We start from the raw sequence: 22,143 nt of genomic DNA, 5'->3' as shown, positions 1-22,143 counted from the left end.
ATTAAACTTTAAAAAATGTTCTTCTTTTCTGTATCTGATGTTCTGTGTGCTATTAGTGATGCAGCCAACACGAACGGTTGTCATGTGTAACACACCTTTCGATCACCGTGAAACAACGTCCTGCGAAAGCGTCCATGCTTGATCTCGTTTGGTTCATGAACATTAAGTTTCCAGTACAGGTGACCCATAGCTCAAAGTGTTAAATAATTATCTACTCATTGTTCAGTTTTAAAAGTAAAAATCCGGTAATGAGATTGTAGTTTTGCTCACTTACTGTTCCTAGTGGAGTAAGGGAAAGGAAGCCGTGTGTTGTTTTGCTTTTTTTTTAAAGGCTGTTGTAGTTTTTTTTCTTTAGTATATTTAAGTTGAAGGGAAATAGTAAATAGAAAAATAAAATTTGAAAGGTGGCCTTACTTTTGCTAACAAAACCATTTTGCTCTTCAGGTAAAATTCCAGATGAAGCCAAAGCCCTCTCTCTCTTGGCTCCTGCTCCAACAATGACAAGTCTGATTCCTGGTGGAGGGCTGCTTCCTATACCAACGCCTCCTGTGACTTCAGTAAGTAATGCTGGATGTAATAATGCAGCTGATTCAGTTACATTTTTAGTAAGTGTCCTGTGGTAGGGATGGCTTTGACACAATCTAATGTGTAATTAGTTAAAATCCAAAGTAGGATGGGGCATTTATTAGGCTAAACCAAAATCCTTAACATAGTAGGATTTAGACTTCATCAGAAGCCTATATTAGCAAAGAGGACCAGAGAAAATAGCAAGGAAAAAAATAATGTTAAAGCTAGAATGTTTACAGATTGGTACAATCTTGCATAGAAAGCTTCTAGAGTTTCTGGCTTTAAAAAGGACTGAGGCAACTTTGCAATACTTACAATTATTCAATCTTTGTACATGCTATTCTAAGAATATTGCTTTATCGACCGGAATTTTAAAGAATGATTCCTTCATGTTTTAAAAAAGGTGTACTTTACAGTATTTTTATAGCGTTTAAAATACTTTTGTATTATTCAAAACACAAGAAAGACCCCATGCTTGTTTCTATATTCTCTATTTGCAGATAGGAATTTCACTTGGTCCACTAGGAGCTATACCAGCAGCAGCACTGGATCCTAACATTACAGCCATTGGAGACATACCCCAGCCACCCATTATGGGCAATGTGGATCCTTCCAAGATTGATGAAATTAGAAGGACTGTATATGTGGGAAACCTGAATTCCCAGGTAAACGTTTCTATTATAGACGAATACTCTGCCCTGAGTCTATGGAGAAGGGTGGCCTAGAAATCCAATTGTAGCTGCTTATTTTGTGTATAATTGCAATTGTTTGCTGCATTCTCTCCATCAGAGAATCCTATTACCTTAGTCTTTCATAGAAGCAAAGTCTGGAAAACCTGTTAAGTCAGAATTCACCCTGACCCAAGATCTTTACATTATGATTCATATGGTCCGTGTTTATTGATGGCTACCAGAACTGCTATTGCTAAAGAACAGCTCTAATAATACATCATTATAATGCTCTTTTATGTATTTATTATTTTAATTTACATGGCTGCCCATCTCAAATTCATGATTTGATTAGCAGCATTAAAAAAATACAAAAACAGAAAAAACCCAAAATTGGAACATATAAAACAACAGCTGGGTTAAAAAAAGATGCAGATTAACGTAACCAGCGCCCAGGCTCAAATCCATGTTCTCAACCCTAAGTCCAAGGGCAAAACAAGTTTTCAAGATCTATAGGATAGACTTATAAAGTTGAACCCAATCTGATCTTTATGAAGATAATGATCCAAACCATGGGCATCTTTGTGTTATTATATGTATTTGTCTCCCCACCTTTTTTTTAGTTCTATTATTGACCACCCAACTCCAATGGACTCTTGGCATCATACAAAGTACTAGAAAAAACATAAAAACAGATAAAATATAAATCAAGTAGACAATCAAATTAAAATAATCCAATATATAGGTACAGCAAAATGAACATTTTTACATTGACTAGATGTCTTTATATATCTTAGATAATTTCTCAGGTCTAATAGTTGTCATACATCATTGGTACATCATTATGTAAAAAATTGTATATTAAATGACTTATTTATTTATTTATTATTTAGATTTGTATGCCGCCCCTCTTCGAGGATCAGATTGCCTCTAGACGTAGATTTTGTATGATTAAATATAAGGAATTATAATTAATAATAGTAATAATTTATTAGACTTGTATGCCGTCCCTCTCCGAAGACTCGGGGCGGGTCACAACAGCAATAAAACAGTACAATACAAATCTAATAGTTAAAACTATGACCAAAACCCACTATCTTAAAAAACAATCAATACTATACAATCACCACACATAACTCTTAATTGTCCCATTCCTGGCGACATAGATAGGTCTTCAAGGTCTTGCGGAAGGCAGGGAGAGTGGGAGCAGTTTGAATCTCTGTGGGGGGGGGTTCCGGGGGGGGAGCACCACAGAGAAGGCTCTTCCCCTAGGCCCCGCCAGATGACATTGTTTAGTCGACGGGACCCAGAGAAGGCCAACTCTGTGGGACCTACTTGGCCGCTGGGATTCATGCAGCAGAAGGCGGTCCTGTAGGTATTCTGGTCCGATGCCATGTAGGGCCTTATAGGTCATCACCAACACTTTGAATTGTGTCTGGAAACTAATCAGCAACCAGTGCAGGCTGCGGAGTATTAACGAAACAATTATAGCATCCTCTTATAGAGTAGATTGCGGTAGGTTAAATAAGATTTTATAAGTATATGTGTTTATAGCTATATTTATTAGATAATGTATATAGAATATTCTAATGCTATATTTTATTTTTCTTGTATTCATTTTTTTAAAGCACTTGCTATTTTTTATAATATATGTATTGTGTTTTCTTTTGCATTTTATTTTTCGGTTATTTTAAAAGTAACAAATTACTTAAATATATATATATATATATCTCCTTCCCTCTCTCTCTCTCTGTTCATATTTTTAAAAGAGACATTTACTCAGTAATCATTGTTATCATTTCCATTGGCGTAAACCAGGGGTCCCCAACCACCGGGCCGCGGACCAGTACCGGGCCGCGGGGCATGTTGCACCGGTCCGTGGAGTCAGCAGCTGCCGGCCCTAATGCCGCCGCCCCTCCCTCCAGTGCTTCATCTCCCGCTGGGAAAGAGGCCTCGGGAGGCAGGTTCTGCCGGCCACAGGGCGATGGACGGGACAGAGGGACGGGAAGGACCGGGAGGCTCAAGCCTCTTTTGGCTTCTGCCGTGGCACGCCTTTGCGTTTTTGGCTGGGGGGGAGGGCCGGCCTGACCTCCTCCCTCCAGCGCTTCACCTGCCGCCGGGCAAGAGGGTTTGGGAGGCAGGTTCTGCCGGCCACAGGGTGATGGCGGGAAAGAGGGGCGGGAAGGACCAGCACCCCCATGCTTAATCCCGCCCCCAACCACACCCCTTTCCGCCCCCACCGGGCCATAGAAAAATTGTCTTGCTGAAACTGGTCCCTAGTGGAAAAAACGTTGGGGACCACTGGCGCCGTAAACAGACAGTTAGAAAATTTTGTGCTTATAAGTCAGATAAATTTAAACAGGATGTTTAAGTTGTTATTATTTAGAAATCAAGGAAATAAAAGTTATTTCCTGCTATTAATATTGATGTTCAACATGTAGGAATAAAATTCATTTTGGTGACAGAAATTAACATTGCAGTTGGCATAATTCCAAATAAGCAGAATGAGAAATATGTTTGCAAGGTATTTTTAATTTGAGTTGTTTGCTTTTCACCCCTCAGACTACAACAGCTGATCAGTTGCTTGAGTTTTTCAAGCAAGTTGGAGAAGTGAAGTTTGTGCGGATGGCAGGTGACGAAACCCAGCCAACACGCTTTGCCTTTGTGGAATTTGCTGACCAGAATTCTGTACCTAGAGCTCTTGCCTTTAATGGAGTTGTGTTTGGAGACAGACCATTGAAGTAAGAAAAACACACTTTTATAATAAATTTCTATCAACATTAGCCAGAATGTTTGTAAGAGTTGTAGCCCAAAACATCTGGAGAGTATTAGGTTACCTATTTCTAGCATAATATATGCATACGTATTCTTCATAGGGACATTTCTATGCATTCCCACAAAGTTTGTGCAAACCCCATGGGTTTACTTAAGCAATATATTACACATACTTAAATAGATCTGTAGTTCTATGGGGAAAATACAAATGTTTTTATTGGTAACTTATTGACTTTGCTCCAAATAAAACAAGTGATACATAATTAGTTAATAAATAACTTTTGGGCAGAAGCCATGAATAAGTTGGGAATTTAGCACAGAGAATTTGGTTGGCCTGTAGGAAGTTGTGGTTCATTCTTTCCATGTACAACTAGAGGTATTTCATAAAATGGGAATGGAAAGATGCTTTTATGAAAATTTGTGATAATTCTCCCACTACGAATATATTTTCATAAAAGCAGCTGGTGAATTGAGACACAATTCACAGTACATTGATAGGGTCCTGTTCTGTGCTAGACACCTAAAGCAATTCACTGTACAAATTGAGTGTCTTGGAAATTGTAGTCTCTCTGGAAAGCACCATATTAAAAGCTGTAAAATTTAGGGTTTTTTAAATTTAGAGATTGAAGGCATATTTTGAAAAATCAGATAAGAGGCAGCTTAATAGCTTCATTTTTGTTTCATCTTATATGTACAAGGGTAAGCTACTAGCCACATCATTCCCACATTCTTTTTTGCATTCAAGTTGTGTTCTCTAAAATTTAAAATGCTATCCTAGTTTAATATTTTGCTTGGATTTCATGAAAAGGAAGCAGTAAACTGAAGCTAAATTGTATCTTGATAGTCAAAATGCCTCTGGGCTTCAGAAATATCTATATGCATTCTTAAGAAATTAAGAAGGTGCAGAGAAGAGACTTAGGAGAGCAGTAATATAACAAAAGAATTAGATATGAGAAAGTGATGTATATGATTTGACAGAAAGGGAAGAAGAAAAATTTCTGAGTTCAAGGAGGTATTGTACTAGCATAGGGGGGTCAAACACAAGGCCTGGGGGCCGGAGAATAATAATAATAATAATAATAATAATAATAATAATAATAATAATAATAATAAATAATAATAATAAATAATAATAATAATAATAGTAATAATAATAGTAATAGTAATAGTAATAATTTATTAGATTTGTATGATGCACCTCTCTGAAGACTCGGGGCGGCTCACAACATTAACGGCTCCAGCCCACAGGGCAGTCCTGGAAAATTTAAGGGACCAGCCCGCATTGCTTCAGCCCATTCCGGTCTATCACTTACCCAGTTCAAAGAGGAAACTTGCCAGCAGTTTGGGAGGGTGGGTGGGTGGCATCAATATGACCATGCCTATTGAGTTTACCACACCCATCCAGTCTCTTCCCCTCCCAAAGGTCAACCACAGCCCTTAATGAAAATGAGTTTGACACTTCTGTACTAGAGGTCTCAAGTTTTTCTTGGACTATGGTTTTCAAATTCATTTTCTGTCTCATTAGCCAAGAGGAGGAATAGTCAGGATAAGTAATTGCTAAAAGTGATAGGCTTTTTAAAGGGAGGGCTCTCTGGAATGGCTCAGCAGGGTGGGTTGAGACCTGGGTTTAAGACCTGAGCACTGCGCAACAGGGTATGCTCCTATTCCTGCACCAACTCCTGGGAAGGTAACAGTGTTGCGTATGACTGTGGCGTATAATCATCGTCATCATAATAAACATTTATTTATAATGCCCTTTTAACAAAGGGCATAACAGCATGTTAGCTGGCCATATGACCACAGGAAAGGTCTTCGGACAACACTGGCTCCCCTCAGCTAAGAAACCAAGATGAGTACCACCGCCTAGAGTTGTACACGACAGGACAGAAAAATCTTTACCTTTATAGGCTTTTATGTAAAATATATCTCTGATAGATTTAACTCCCCTTCCTTTAATCATAATATGCAAAAAAAAAAAAAGACTGATTATTCATTAGGGAATAATGATGAAAAATAATCAGCAGTTTTATCTGTCAAATTCATTGTCTAATCCAAACCATCTGTGACCTAATAAATAATGTGAGTCCGTTTTCTACTCAATGCCACAACAACAAAAATGATAGAATGAAACATATGCATACATGCAGTGAAATAACTCAATACAATCTGTGGTTTAATTTAGAATAAACCACTCCAATAATGCAATAGTGAAGCCACCTGAAATGACACCACAAGCTGCTGCAAAGGAGTTGGAGGAGGTGATGAAGAGAGTACGGGAAGCTCAGTCTTTTATATCAGCTGCTATTGAGCCAGGTAGGCTTCTCCTTGCCCTGCATTTCCAGTGGGATAACTCCTGGCATGTATGTTTGGTGGAGCATTTTTTTTTTCCTCTAGGAAACAGGGAGAGGCTATCCTGGGCAGAATTCTTTGGCTTGACTCAGTAATTTTGATGAGTGGTTTAGTACTTTATAATCAAGAATCTGCAGTTAAGGTACCTGATAGCACTGCTTTTTTATGTCAAATTATTGAATAATTTGTAATAGTTTTTTACAAACTACTGTTTTGTTGGCCCAACTCCTCAAAGCTTTCCAACCATCTTTAGTTTTGTGTTCTCCTTAATACTTCTTTCAGGTTTTTCATTCTTCTTACTGCCTGACCCATTTCTACCCTTCTTTTTGGACTTCTTTCTCATTGTTTGCAGCTTCATTATTTTGGATTGAAGTATAACTTTTCTTGGGAGCATCGATGTTTTGTTTGAGTGCAGATGAATAATATCCTCACTTGCTCTGGTTTTTTACTTTTAGGTATCGGGGTTTAGAGGACACTTCTAAATAAAGTGAAGTAATTGTAATATCCAGAATCATAGGAAAATTATGATAATTATGAAAAAAGGTCAAAACTAGCAGTTTAGGACTGGGAACACTGCACCTCAACTAAACTGTTAAGCATTCGCATTTATAAAAACTGCTAAGATAATGCATGCAGTTAAATTTAACCATTTACCATAACATCAGAAGACAACTGACAGGCAAAGTCTAGAAATAACTTAATTTTGTAATGAAAATTACAGAAGTAGTTGACAGATTATACGAGAAACAAATATTAGACCATGAAATTTTCCTAAGTACCTTACAAAGAAAAAGTAATTCTGACCTTTAGCATTCTTGTCTTTCTTATTTGAATGAAGTGTGATTACTTTAAAAATGAAAGAAAACATCATACAAATTATCTTGGGTAGTTTTTCTTGATGTGGCTAACATCTGTTCTGTCCTTTTTCAATAAACAATGTAAAAAAATATCTGATCTTAAAACACCATAGCCATTTAACTACGTTTGTAGAATATTAAAGGACATGTATCAGTCCATGATTTCATTTCATGTTATTATAAAAACCGAATGAACAAAATGTTATTTTCTTTATTCTGGTTTTAAAATTATAGCCTTTCTTAAAGATTGAGTCTGTTATGTTCTTAAAGATTTGAGGATTACATACTTAATTATAGCAATGCTTTGACAATAAAATTCCAGTGCTATTCATGTGCATTTCTGCATAGCTTTTCAAAATTCTATCAGATTTTGTGTGTTTTCTGTCTGAAATCAATATTACCAAACATGATTTAATCTTGTGCATTGTGGCAGCAACAAATCCCATTCCTTATTTAGCTAGCTGTTTATAATTATCTGGTTTATGTGTACTGCTGCAGGATGGCTGCACTCAACGAATATATGCAATGACTTTCTTGGATGTTTCTGAAGGATTTTTGCAAAGAAGGAAGATGTGCAGAGAGTAGGCCCCTTGCAATATATGTGGTACATTCCACTTGTGCCAGATTGTTAGCTGGGATCTTTAAATATTCTGAGCTTACACTGCAAAGTCGTTTTTTCTCTCAGAGTCTGGAAAGAGCAGTGAAAGAAAAGATGGTCGATCACGTTCCCATTCACGTTCAGAATCCAGATCTAGTTCAAAATCACGAAGGAAAAGATCACACTCAAAACTCAGGTAAGTCTTCTATATAAAGCTTCTCTGAGCTCTGTAGTGAATTTGTCTTCTCATATATCAACTCAGGCAAGTGCCCCAAATTCCCAACCATGGCTCATTGGGAACTGGGCAGCACAAATGGCGGGTGAGCCTTATTTATTTGTGCACGTGTGGGATTGGGTTGCACACACAAAAACATCCTTAGATGCCGCTGCTTCTGTTCCATGGAGCCAAAAAGGTTTACACCAGCAAGGGTTATCAGAATTGCTGTGATATAGCTGAACCTGTGTTTTGAGCTCATTTTGTCCAGTTTAAGAAGTTATTAAATTATGGCATAATTTTCAGATCTTCATGTGGCCCTGAAGTGGTACCTAAATTATATTTGCGTGTGAAATTTGATATTTTCACATGCAAAGCAAATATATTAACTTTCTCTTAATTTTTGGCTGAGTTAAGCTTAATGATGACCAAGAATAAAATTGCAAAGAATCCTGGGTTATCACAATCGGTGATAAGCTTGCAATCGTTCTTAGACATCATTATAGTATTCTGAATTGGGAATTTTGCTCTTATTCTATTAAATTTCTCGTTTCACACATACATTGTTTCAACAAATTCACTCTGATTTAGAAATCAAATCAAAATACACTTGATTTAGATGAAAAATTGGACTTTTAGTTTTTGGTTAAGAGGGAGGTTCTATCAAGGGGGCTCAGATGAGATTGAGCCTTTTTTGTCCATCAAACAAAAAGTGTCTCAAGATTGAAAAGTACAGTAAAATGGCTGTAAACAACCTGTGAAGTAATAGTAAAATATAATTAATTAATTAATTAATTAATTAATTAATTAGATTTGTATGCCGCCCTTCTCTATGCTTTTTTAAATCCAAGAATTCTTTAGACACAGACTTCAAAAAGATAATTATAATGAGGAAGTTCTGTATGAGTATACCAAAATGCTCCCATTATACTATTGTTAGAAATTACTATGAAAAATATCTCTCATGGTGCTTTCTATTCATCCCAAGAAAGTGCAATTTAATATTCATATTTATCCCCAGGCCTTTTTTTTTACATTCAATAATATATACTGAAATTTTAAGACCTTACTAAAAACATAAAATATTAATGAGTAAATGTATTTCTCATTTCATATCTCTGAATCCACATTCTTGCTCTTATGATTGAACTTTCTCTTGTGATGGAAAAGGCAGCCTAGGTTTTCTCCAAGCTTACCTGTAAGGATTATTGCTAAAATTGGCCTAATTTTATTGCATACAAATCAGTGTAGCATATTAGTTTCTCTTCCCTTGGGAGTGGGAGACAAAATGGGAGACATAGTCTTACAGTGTATAATTAATGCTAAATTCAGATGCTTTGAACTGGCTCTGAATGTTGTACATTTGGAAGAATTTTTATAGCCCTTTTTGTAAACTGATAAATTATAAGATTATCATAATTATTGTATTATTTCTACAGTAATTACACTCCAGTTGCCTTTTGCTTTGAAGTTGGTTTTGGAACATATTGTTTGGCTTTTCATGTTTTTAATAATTTGTGAATGTTCTATCTTTCTAAAAAAATGCACAATAATGCAGGCAACATAGGAAAAGAACCAGTATAATTTATAGCATTTAGCTTCTACAATTACTTGCTACAGGAGTAGATCCCGTGGTAGATCACGCTCTAGTCAAAAGGACAGACGCAGATCCAAAAGTCCACCTAAAAAGCGTTCAAAGTCTAAAGAACGCCGAAGATCCAGAAGCAGCTCTCCTCCTCGGTGAGATTCCTATAATTAATGCTACTACATATTTTTGATATGTAACACTAAGAGGCTTAGGAATAATATATAATATATAATAATATATCTTGCTATAGAATTATAATTGTATGTTATCCAGATGAATATTGAACTGTCACCACAAATGGCATGAGGATAGAGAGTTAGCATAATATCATTTTCATTTACTGAATTTTTTTATATCTCTGCTAGATGCTATTTTGTAATTTTTCTGCCATCAGTAATTGGTGCATCTTGTTGAAGGACAGTTTTGGCAATTGAGTTTACTTGATTTGTGCTCTCTTACAGTGAATATTAGGTTAAACTGAATTAATACATATTTTCTTTTTTCAGGGAGAAGAGGAAAGAAAGCAAAGAGAGGATTAGAGAAAAAGAAAGGATTAGAGAGAGGGACAGAGATAAAGAAAGAGAGAAGGATAGTATTCGAGAAAAGGATAGGGGCAGGGAAAAAGATAGAGGCAGAGAAAAGGATAGAGGGAGAGAGAGGGAAAAAGAAAAGGAGAAGACCAAGGATAGAGAGAAGGATCGAATGAAAGATAGGGATAAGGAGAGAGAAAAGGAGAAGGACAAAGATAAAGAAAAGGAGAAAGCAGCAGACATGGAAAAAGATAAAAGAGAAGATTTGGACAAAGAAGAGGAAAAGGAGAGAGAGACAGAAGGAGACAAAGAAAAGGATGACAAAGAACGTGTGAAAGAAAAGGAGGAAGACAAGGGAAAGGAGGAAGAGAAGAGAAAGGAGGGAGAAAAGGGAAAGGAGGGAGAAAAGGACCATGAAAGAGAGAAAGAAGGGGAGAAAGCAAAAGCAAAAGACAAAGAAAGAGATCGAGACAGAGACAGAGAAAGAGATGAAAAAAAGAAAAAGGAGAAGAGATCTAAATCACCTCCTAGAAGCTATAGTTCTTCAAGAAGATCACGTAGTTCTAGCAGGTATGATTTTGTTTTTCAAAAAATACCTGATATCTGTTGCATATTTCTAAAGGGATTAAATTAGGGTCACATTATGAATTGATTACTATAGATTTTTATCTGGTAAATAATAAAGTATTCCAGAGATAAACTTCTGGTTTTCTACACAAGATTTTTCCTGTGCAAATCTCTTTTAACCCTGCTGTTCTGCTCAAAAACACACCCTAAAGTTCTGTTCCCGGGTCTATTTGACCCGGACCGCAAATTGTTCATTTTAGGTACTTATATTAGGTCTTTTTGAATTTTTTTGTGATTTTCTTTTTCAATTTATAGATAGTTTTTGCCTGCAAAATGCGTTCTATTTTACTAAAGTTGGTGCGGGATTGGTAGCTTGAACGTTTCTGAACATAATGATATGAAAATTGAACTGAAAAAATTGATGCTTATTGGTTTATTTTGCTCATAAAAGGCCCCCCATGCTTATACTCAAATAGGCTTATACTCGAGTATAAGACCATATGATCTTATATTCGAAAATAAACCAATAAGCATCATTTTTTTCAATTCATTTATATATTTTTTTATGATCAGGAATATTCAGTTTTGTATATCAAACCTTTTGGGGGGGAAATCCCTTGGAGATTTGTAGCCTAAAAAAATATAAACTGACAGGAAAAATTGTGTGGGGTTTTTTTTTTTTGATCAGAATAAACCAATAAGCATCATTTTTTTCAGTTCAATTTTCATATTTTGTTCAGAAATGTTCAAACTAGTTTCCCAGCGAAATAAGTTTTCATAAAGACCAAATTTAAGTACCTAAAAGAATTTTTTTGTTTTGGGTCAAATAGATCCGGGAATAGTACAAGTGTAGGTAAAATTTTGCCCAGAAAAAAGTTAGCCCCCACCCCCAAAAAAATATTTTTATGATGATCAACATTGTTAAATTTAGTAAATCAATGCCTAAGATATTAAAAATATTTCTGGTTTGGAGCCTAAAAAAAATTTAAAATGAAAATGGTTGCAAGCATTTTTTGGTGTGTGTGTGTGTGAGGCCTTATTTCTGATTAAGAAACCCAATGAGCATCATTTTTTCAGTTCATTTATCCTTTTCTTATGTTCAGAAATGTTCAAACTACCAATCCTACACCAACTTTAGTAAAGTTGAACACATTTTGTAGGCTAAACTATCTATAAATTGAAAAAAAAAGTTCACAAAAAAGGGGGGGCTGCCTTTTATGATCCAAATAAACCAATAAGCATTATTGTTTTCTGTTCAATTTTCATATCATTGTGTGCAGAAATGTTCAGACCACTTTCCAAGTGAAAAAAGGTTTTCAAATTGACCAAATATAAGCACCTCAAATGAAGAATTTTTGGGCTGGGTCAGGGTGACCCGGGAACAGAACTTTAGGCCTATTTTTTTTCAGCAAGAAAGAAGCCCCCCCCCCCCCCCCCCCAAAAAAAAATTCTCATAGAGAGAACCCCTGAAATGATGCAGAGTCATGAAATTTCAAGTTTCAGATATGCAGGGAAATTTTTTTACAGGGTCTCAAACTTTGATTTCGGATCTCACAGACCCGAACAGAACACCAGGCTTAAATACAATTTTTATTGTTTTTCTCCCCAAAACATCCATACAAATACCTTAATTCTTAACAAAATACACATGATTACACCATTCTATTTGACAAATCCATGTCTTGATTTGCACTTTTTATACTTTAATTACCCACCTGTTTTCTCCTTTATCACTCCCCTCCCTCTATCCCCCTCTCTTTCCTCTACTTCCCCCTCTCATTATCTTCCATTCCTTCTCTACTTCCTTTTCTCCCTCTTAACATTTCCCTTACTGTATCTATTCACAATATATTTTATAGTTAACAGACAGGTAATTTATGTCCCTAATCCCATTTAATTAGAGGTGCTTCTCTTAAACGCATTCCCCTCCCCTTCCCAGTATTCACATCTATGCTTATTTTTTAAATTTTCCTAGGTATATTAGCTACTATCTTGCTTCCTCAACTACCTAATGTCACCTGGATCACTACCTTCAATTTTCTATTTTCCTCCAATTTAATCAATAATACTGATCTATATATATTCATTTTCTAACCAATTATAAAATTTCCCCCATCCATTATAATATTTAGAATCCTCCTTCAAACTAAATAGCCTCTGCTGCATTGCAAGTGTTTTGTTCTTCAAAACATACCAGATCAGGTTTCTTTTAGATCAACTGGCCTTGTGTTAGGTTTTAATGCATTTTTGTATGAATTGCAATTCAGAACTATAATGCCAAATTATGGTTTAGCGAAGTGTGAATGAGCTTATAGAAGAGTCTCTCTTTTTCTCTGGTATGGATAAAAATAACAAATGTTGCTTTTCAATCAAAATATGCACTGAGATCACTTTATAGGTGAGGTTGACTACAATTTAGGATCTACCTGATAGAGCAACCTGAACTTAATTAAATTAGTAATAACCAGTGGAATTCCAATTTTTGATTAACGGATCTTACAGAGATCGAAGGAAGAGAAAGAGCCGAAGTCCTTCAAAGTCTCCCAGATCATCCAAGATCACAAAAAGGAAGTCATCACGGTCTCCATCCCCAAGGAAGTAAGTGCATAGATTTATCATGCAGAGTATTTGTACCATTCAGATTATTCTGCACTACGTGCCTCTCATTAATAGCAAGTAAATTAATGCAAAAAGAAAGAAACAGAAAAAATATGTCTGCCTTTCTTCTTCAATTAATAATTATCTTCAAGATCTTTTTCTTTTTGGGACATTCTAAATAATTTGAATGAAATTTTGTGTATGTGTGTGGTCTCTGGACTTTGACAATTTATTTATAATATAAATGTCAAACCATTATTGTTCCTTTGAAATGTAGAATTCATTTTAAAAATAATTCTTAGTAGCTGTTATCTGACTAGAAGTTGAAAAAAACACCTTAGGGGGAAAAAGGCAGTGATAAACCAGTTCTTTAAAGACTGCAGAAGATACATTTGAATTTGGTTTGAAGCAGCCTCTAGCCTAATTCTTGCTATTGGAGCTTGCTTCAGGTCATCTTAAAAGGATTATTAAATGAAGGGTTTTTTAGTTCGATGGATACACTTTATAGAAACTGTTTTTTACTGCTATGTTTGTAACCTGCCCATAGTTGTTTAAGGTGGCCAGCCATAAAATCTTCTAGATAAATAAATAAACTTTAAGATGACTTAAATAATGTTATTCGGGAAAGAACTCAGGTACTTTTAAAAATATATATATATATATATATATATGCTAAATTTGACGTAAAATAATTTTCTATTGCTAAATATTTGTTCATTCATTCATTCATTCATTCATTCATTCATTCATTCATTCATTCATTCATTTCTTTATGCCGCCCTTCTCCTTAGACTCAGGGTGGCTTACAATATGTGAGCAATAGCACTTTTTAACAGAGCCAGCATATTGCCCCCACAATCCGTGTCCTCATTTTATCCACCTCGGAAGGATGGAAGGCTGAGTCAACCTTGAGCCAGTGATGAGATTTGAACCGCTGACCTGAAGATCTACAGTCAGCTTTAGTGGCCTGCTGTACTGCACTCTACCTGCTGCGTCACCTTGGCTCAACAAATATTCTTTGTTGAGTAACATAAATTATTTAACAATGAATGAATCCTGCATTGAGCAGAGGGTTGGACCCGATGACCCTGGAGGTCCTTTCCAACTCTATGATTCTATTTATTTAGTCTTAACTGGGAGGTTCTTAATGTGCCAAATTTGAGAACAGTTGATTATTATTTTTATCCAGGTATCTTGAGTAAATCTAAAATTACCGTATTTTTGTAGTTTAAGAGGGTGGAAATGTTGGTGTGACTTACACCGAATAAAGTCATTTTTGGCCTCCCAAAGCCCCGCCCTATGTCCCACCCACCCCTGTGTCCCATTTTTGCAAAAAAGGGCCGGTTTTTTGAAAAAATGGAGTGCACAGATGGTTTGGGAGACCTGCAGAGTGCACCTGGGGGCTGGAGGAAGGCAAAAACACTCCTGTTTTTCTGGGGAAATGGGCCACTTTTCAAAAACAGAGCGTTTCTGCCTTCCCTCAGCCCCCAGGAGCAAGCACTCTGCAGGCCTCCCAAACCCTCTGCATACCTCTTTTTTGGGGGAAAAAAAGGTGAAGAATTGCCTGGTTTTTGCAAAAAACATAGTTTTTGCCTTTCCCCAGCCCCCGCAAAAGCACTCTACACGCTTCCCAAACCCTCTGCATTTTTGGAAAAAATGGGTGAAAATCTGGTCTACTTTGCAAAAAATGGAGTGCGCAAAGGGGTTGGGAGCCCTGCAGAGTGCTCCCGAGGAGACAAAAACTTTTTTATTACTTACTTCTTTGAAATCATCTTATACACTGGTGGGTTATAGTCTGAAAAAATACGGTAGGTTGCCCATGTTTTACCGTTAAGTAGAAACTGCTAAAATAAATTTTCTGTTTCCTGTCATTAAATATATTAAGTACAGTGACTTTGTTCCAGTGTTACTTGTCATGAATTCAGTATTGTTTGAGGATGTGTGACTTTGCTAATCGTTCTTTAATGAATTCTGTAAGCATGAAATGAACCATCCTAATTACATCAATGTATAATATTTTTTTCCAAAACAGAAGCAAGAAAGACAAAAAGACAGAGAAGGAGAGAGATGTAAATAATGATCAAAGAAGAGAGAGAGAAAGGTCTACCTCAAAGCAAAAGAGTAGTAAAGATAAAGAGGTCAAAGAGAAATCATCTAAAGCCACAATTGTGAAGGTAAGCTTATTTTAATCAAGCCAATACAATCATTGTTGAATATTTTAGGCAGACTTCAGTGCCTGCTGTCTTCCTTGGTTCTTTGGATAAGTGGTAGTGGATAATAGTGTCTAATTATTACTTTGTTCAGGTCCTTGTAATCATGAATTGTGTACATTTAGGTTCCCTCCTTTCCATTTAGATTGACTATTGTTCATTTTTGTCCAAAGCTGCTTTTGCCAAATGTTTTGCTTCTCATCCAAGAAGGTTCTTCAGGTCTAGCTCAGTTCTTCAGTTCTACAATTAATATAGTAACTAAATTGCAAAACAAATGTTATCAATATAAATTCAACAAAGCCACAATATAACAAGTCCGTGTTTAAGCCAGCTTTATTGTATCTCTTGCCTTATTTTCTAACTATTTATTTAAAAACAATTGCTTTTAAAAGATTCCTGAATCCTAGGATATGGCTCTTTCATTTAGTGGAAGATAATTTCACATTCTGTGCAGCAGGATTAGATAGTTAATTGGTACTTGTTAATGATGAATATAGGAATAGAAGAAACTAATTGTTGCAGTACTAATATCAGTAGAAGGATATAAAGTGGTCCCTTGACTTTCGCAGGGGATACGTTTCAAGACTGCCCGCAAATGTCAAATTTCCACAAAGTAGAGATGCTCCCTTCCTTCCTTCCTCATCCTCCCTCCTCCATTCCTGATTTTACTTACCCCCCTCCCACAACTCCGCAGGGGCAATGGGGCAGCAAGCTGGGAGCGTTGCTGCGCTTGCTGCCGGCATCTCCCACGGCGGCGGCAGCACCAGTACTCAGGATTGGGGAAGGGGAAGCTCAGGGCAAGAGGGATCCAGGCCAGGACTTGAATCTGGGATTCCAGGCCGGTCAGCTGGAAGGTGGGACGCTATCACTAAGGGAGACGGCTTAGGTGGGTGGGGGAAGAAGATGCGGCGGTGGTGAGCAGCAGTAAGGCTCAGCTTCAAGTGGAGTGTACCAACGCTCCGAGAATTAAAGGGGAGGGATCGGGAGGCTGGGGCGGAAGCGGAGCTTTTATTTAAAGAAGCAGGATATGGCGGGGGGGGGAGTTAAAACGCAGTATTGTACATTGGGCGGCTGTGGGAAAATGTTCAAATGTAAAAAAAAAAACAGAGTATTTTTTATTAATATTTTTTGAAAACCTGTGGCATAGCCTTTCTGCGAAAATCGGACCCGCAAAAATCAAGGGACCACTGTAATGCATTATAAATTTCATTTAAAAAGTTGCCATATAAAAATAAGTAATTATTTCAGAGGTTTCCATTTTTATCAGATATATATCCTTTCCTTAGGTGCTCCATATAGTTTACAGGAAGATTTTTTTTTCATTTTTATAAACTGTTTTAATATTCAATTTTTGAAGTGAATGAGTGAATGGTCCATGCATGCCCTCAAAAATCACTTGGATAAATTTGTTGTGTATTTTTTATTTATTGCCTTTTAAATATTTTTTCTTTGTTTACGAAGGATAAAGATCTCAGTAAAGAGAATCAAAACTCTGAAATCAATAAAGCAGCAGAAGAAGAGGAGACAACAATTGCAGCAGAAATTGAACAACAGAATGGGACCTGCCAACCAAATGAAGAAACAATCTCAGTTAAAACTGAAGATGTGTAGAATGTTGAATTTGACCCATTTTTCAAAAGAAATACAAAACCTTTTGTCTGAGCTCTAAAATACATCAAAAGAGGATTGAAAAATATTAAGCAATCAACTGGACATACCAAATTCTGCTCGCCGCTATTCCAGTCTTGGTGGTTTGGTCAGCTTGAGGACTGACAAGAAGCAGGACTGACCAGTAGGATATGCTGTCACAAAAGCAAACAGCAATGGTCATATCTTCCAAACTAAATGTATTTCATTGATAATAAAATACTAGGTGGCTGCATTCTGTACTATCCTGAAAAGCTACCAAGGGATGCATTTGGAAGTTGTTAAAATATTTGTAGATTGATAAATTTTGTTTTTCTTATGGTTTTGAAACTAAACTCCATGTGATATGTTTTGATGATGTGCTTGAAAATGGTGCAGAAATAAACATATTTCCTTTGATGTTGTAAATTACAAGTGATGAAAAGTTTTAACCTAACACAGTTTTACAGTTGTGTTTATGCCCACAAAGGCAAGTGAAGATTCTTCCTCTGTTGTTTGTGACTTTCTTTTTATATTTTTAAATATATACTTTACAACGTAAGTCTAAAATTCTTCTCTTAACTAGTAGTTGATCAATGCATGCTAATGTTCTAATTCTAAAAAGAAGATCTATGTTTATACTAGAATTCCATTCTTCCAATTATAAGCACATCTATGTAGTAATTCCATACAACTGACTGTCTTGAGTTGTATTACAGGGTGCCTAGTCACTTGCAAATAGAACAGAAACAGAAAGATGAATTTTTACTTTTTAATGGAGATGTAGAGCACAAGCTGATGCTTTAGTGCCTTTAACACAGAGAATAGTGATTTTTAGTAACGTAGAGTCTTTTTAAAAAAATAAAATTCTCTGAGATGCTGTTTTTGATGATTCTCTCACATCAGTAAGCAAGCATTTGAAGAATGTCAGTCATATCAACCATTAGTTATTTGAAATAATTTGAACATCTCTTGATTTCAAGAAGAAAAAAAACAACAGCAACCCTAACCTTAATTGCTTTTTAGGGACCATAAACAGGCAGGCATGATCCAATTAATCCATTTCAGATCATATACTAAACCAGGGAGTTGAATTGTGCTAAATAAATGTAATTTACTTCTCAACAGGACTGGAACATAGAAAGCTCCCTTTAAAGGGGCTAAATATTAGAGGTTATTTATACACTTCCTATCACAAGTAAAGAAATAATTAAGATTCCTGTTCTGTTTGATAAAGATCTGAAAGAAAAAAAAGCATATACTGTAATGAGCGCAACTAATTCTAGTCTCATTGCAGCCTTTTAAAATTTAAAGCAAAGGGTTGTATTGTAAAATCAAGAACTATTTGAATACAATGTAATACAATCATATTGCCTTATAGCACTGAGAAGAGGTATGAAAAGCCAAATAGTCATATAGCTTTCAGTTTATGTTCTCAATATTTCTGTTTTCGGACAGATAGGCGAGTATTTATGATAAAATGAAAGCTATAAGATAATAAAGCCCTTAGATTGTGACACTGCTTTAGTAGCTCATTGTTGGGTGAAGTTTTGTTTTTGTTTTTGTTTTTTTTGTTACAGTCTAGTTTTTTTCTTCAAAAAACCTTTAGTGAATGCTTTACCATGTAAAGTATGGACTAATTTTGTGATGTTTACGCCACATGAAGTTGGCTCGCAAGCAGCTTATTCTGATAAAGCAATGACAAATCCATGCTTCTTGAAGGACTGTTACAGATTGTGTCTTGGAACAGCAGCTGTCATATTTATGATGTGTAAGTAGCATAGAGCAAAGATTGTATACTTGCTATCTTTGGTATCATCACTAATAAATTTTAGTATTTTAGAGGGAAGTAGTTTTGATTTGCTTTTAAAAATAATGCCTGAAAGTTGATTATCATTTACTACAATAGCTGCATTTTGTTATGTGGATACTTTGGTTTGCATTGGTACATAGCAAAATTAAAAAGATGGAGCACAGAGAATTAGAAGTTTATAATTTTTCAGTAAAAAGTAATGGTCAGTACTTTATGTTCCTCAAATATTCCAAGGTTTTTTTCATATATTGCCAAAGATAATCTCACTTTAATTTACAAGCAGAGGCTAAGATGGGTTACAGTTGGTCTAGAGAGTCCTTGATAGGATCAATATAAATTAGTTAATGTAGTAGCTGAATAGGTTAAGCTCAAGTGAATCTACAGTAAAATCTCTGTTGAAATTGCATCACATCATTGAGACACTTTTTGTTTCTGTGTAGTTCCACAGGAATACATAAACATTTCCTTATGCAAAATATTGCACCAAATGAAGAATCACGTAGCCAGTGTTTGAATGTTTTATTTTTCTTATGCAGTTTTTCCTATGGGCTCAGATTCCTCCCGTAGATTTTGAACAATAAAATTGCAACTGGGTGGTGGGGTTGGTAGTGTGGAAACAGGAAGATGTCGAGCAAAAACGAGGAAGAGAAAGACTGCACAGACTGCCTTATAGAACCCTGCGAACAAATCCCAAAGTATACAATTTTCCTTCAATGTGACAAAAAAGTCTTGTATAATGCTGTCATTTTTAAAAGAGATAAGTTCTCAAGTTGAATTTACTTTTTAAAAATTTCCACAGAATTGTTAGCAAGGGCACAGCCTATCTTTCTGCCTCATGCATTATAATTACAAATGTGTAGATTGAGGTGGTAGAATAATTTTAATGCCACGTACAGAAATGACAGATTTGGAGATAATGATAGTGCACTTGGTGAGTATGATGACCCTATTGTCTGCCATAGCATCTTACGTAAATGTGCAAAGAGCTATGCACAGGTACCTAACTTTGCTAAATGTTGCTGACAAAGCACTGGGAATAGAGGGTAGCTTTAGATCCTTATAGGACTTTGAAACGTTAGAACAATTTAGCTGGGGTTTACCTTACACTTCTAAGAGTTCTACCAATGTCATTAATTTAGAAGTAACTTAAGCCATCAAAGATAAAGTCATAGCGCAATGGAAGGGTAGGGGAGTTAAACTGGAAAGCATGAGAGTCACTGTACTTGTTTTAATTTCCGTTGCATTATCCCATATCTGCTATTAAGCCATTTCCAAATAGCATGAATTCTTTTGATATTAACTTCTAAGTGACTTTATTCATATCCAGAGAGCTTCAGGAACAAACAATTGGTAAGTCTAGCTAAAAAAGACAGTATGGTTCATTGCAAAAATATTAATATAGATATTTGATTTATTAATTTCTGTTAGCATTTGCTTACCTTCATATAAGGGGACATAGGGATCAAAAGCAATGTGGCCCTTATTTCAGATTACTGTTATATTAATTGAGGAAATTGTTTAAGATTTAACGACTTGAATAGCACAATTTGAAAATATGTACAGTAACACCTCATCTTACAAATGCCTCGTCATACAAACTTTTCGAGATACAAACTTGGGGTTTAAGATTTTTTTGCCTCTTACAAACTATTTTCACCTTACAAACCCACCGCCACCACTGGGATGCCCTGCCTCCGGACTTTCGTTGCCAGCGAAGCACCCTTTTTTGCGCTGCTGAGATTCCCCTGAGGCTCCCCTCCATGGGAAATGCTACCTCTGGACTTCTGTCTTTTTGTGATGCTGCAGGGGAATCCCAGCAGGGAAATCCCAGCAACGCAAAAATGGGCGCTTTGCTGACAATGGAAGTCCGGAGGTGGGGTTTCCCAGCGAGGGGACCTCAGTGAAATTGCAGCATTGCAAAAACAGAGGTCCGGGGGTGGGGTTTCGAGGACTTCAGTGTTTTTGCGATGCTGCAATTTCGCTGATGCTCCCCTCGCTGGGAAACCCCACCTCCGGACTTCCGTTGCCAGCGAAGCGCTCGTTTTTGCACTGCTGGGATTCCCCTGCAGCATTGCAAAAACACAGAAGTCCGGAAGTGGGGTTTCCTATGGAGGGGAGCCTCAGGGGAATCCCAGCAGTGCATAAACGGGCGGCAAAAGGGGTGAATTTTGGGCTTGCACGCATTAATCGTTTTTCCATTGATTCCTATGGGAAACATTGTTTCATCTTACAAACTTTTCACCTTAAGAACCTCGTCCAGGAACCAATTAAGTTTGTAAGACACAGTATCACTGTATTTTGCTACAAATAGAACTGAATTGTAAAAAACATTGGGCATCCATTAGAAAAAAGTATCTGCAAAGAATGGACCAAGATGGTGCCAATGCCTTTAAACTGTAGAGAGTGGGGCTCCAATAGCTCGCAACATCTCTAGAAATACAGTATAATGCTGAATTGCTTGAAGTAAAAATCATTAGGCTTAAAAATAATTAGATGGTAGAAATTAATATAATTGTATGGCACAGCTTAAACTCAGTTGTATTTGTAATTATAATTACATCCTTCTCAATGAAATATAACTTATTTCAATTAGATTATCTAATTAGAATCTATCGAACAATTGCTACTTATGCCAATATGAATTCTAATTACATTTCTTCCCATCTAGTGGTAAGAGGCTTTTGCTCATATTTCAATATACTTTCTGAGGATCAGCTTACTGCCTGAAGCATCATCAGCTTTACCTGACAGGATTTATGGTTCTACCTAACTACCTACCTAACTACCTATCTATCTATCTATCTTATCTATCTATTTGGATTTATATGCCGCCCAACTCCCAAAGAATTCTGGACGGCTTACAACCAAATGCACATAAAATATAAAAAAACAGTTCAAAACAACTTAAAACCAGCAATTAACCATTCAAACAGTTTAAAAAACAACAACTGTGCATATTTTTACTGGTCGGATCCAATGGCATGCCATCTGATCCACAACCCCAGGCTCTCAAGAACAGCAAGATACTGGTGATTCTTCTTTGCCTCCTGAGCTTTTGGACAACTCTTGTTTGAAATGGGCCATTTGGGCAGGCAGATTCTCTGAAAGTTTCTGCATGGCTTTCTGACTGAATTCCATGCCAACGTAATCAAGTTGAAGGCCTGCCTTTACCTTCTCACTGCC

The 22,143-nt window shown here is 36.3% G+C and overlaps 1 protein-coding gene across 2 annotated transcripts in view; it reads left to right on the top strand.

Moving 5' to 3' along the window:
• The window catches only part of SREK1 (splicing regulatory glutamic acid and lysine rich protein 1), a 34,400-nt gene extending 15,411 nt beyond the window's left edge, over nt 1-18,989 (top strand). The window contains exons 3-13 of one of the 2 annotated variants that reach the window (XM_070743267.1): nt 57-179; nt 445-557; nt 1,068-1,232; nt 3,798-3,976; nt 6,193-6,323; nt 7,902-8,010; nt 9,649-9,768; nt 10,123-10,716; nt 13,216-13,311; nt 15,344-15,485; nt 16,983-18,989. In XM_070743267.1, coding sequence (XP_070599368.1) covers nt 498-557; nt 1,068-1,232; nt 3,798-3,976; nt 6,193-6,323; nt 7,902-8,010; nt 9,649-9,768; nt 10,123-10,716; nt 13,216-13,311; nt 15,344-15,485; nt 16,983-17,132 — 1,746 coding nt within the window. In that variant the 5' untranslated portion in view covers nt 57-179; nt 445-497 and the 3' untranslated portion in view covers nt 17,133-18,989. The remainder of the gene's footprint in view (nt 1-56; nt 180-444; nt 558-1,067; nt 1,233-3,797; nt 3,977-6,192; nt 6,324-7,901; nt 8,011-9,648; nt 9,769-10,122; nt 10,717-13,215; nt 13,312-15,343; nt 15,486-16,982) is intronic. The other variant, XM_070743266.1, reaches the window with a different exon arrangement.
• Nucleotides 18,990-22,143: the final 3,154 nt, after the last annotated feature.

The sequence above is a fragment of the Erythrolamprus reginae genome, chromosome 2 (genome assembly GCF_031021105.1).
Source record: "Erythrolamprus reginae isolate rEryReg1 chromosome 2, rEryReg1.hap1, whole genome shotgun sequence".
NCBI lineage: Eukaryota > Metazoa > Chordata > Lepidosauria > Squamata > Dipsadidae > Erythrolamprus > Erythrolamprus reginae.
This window is presented reverse-complemented; position numbering and strand designations above follow the sequence as displayed.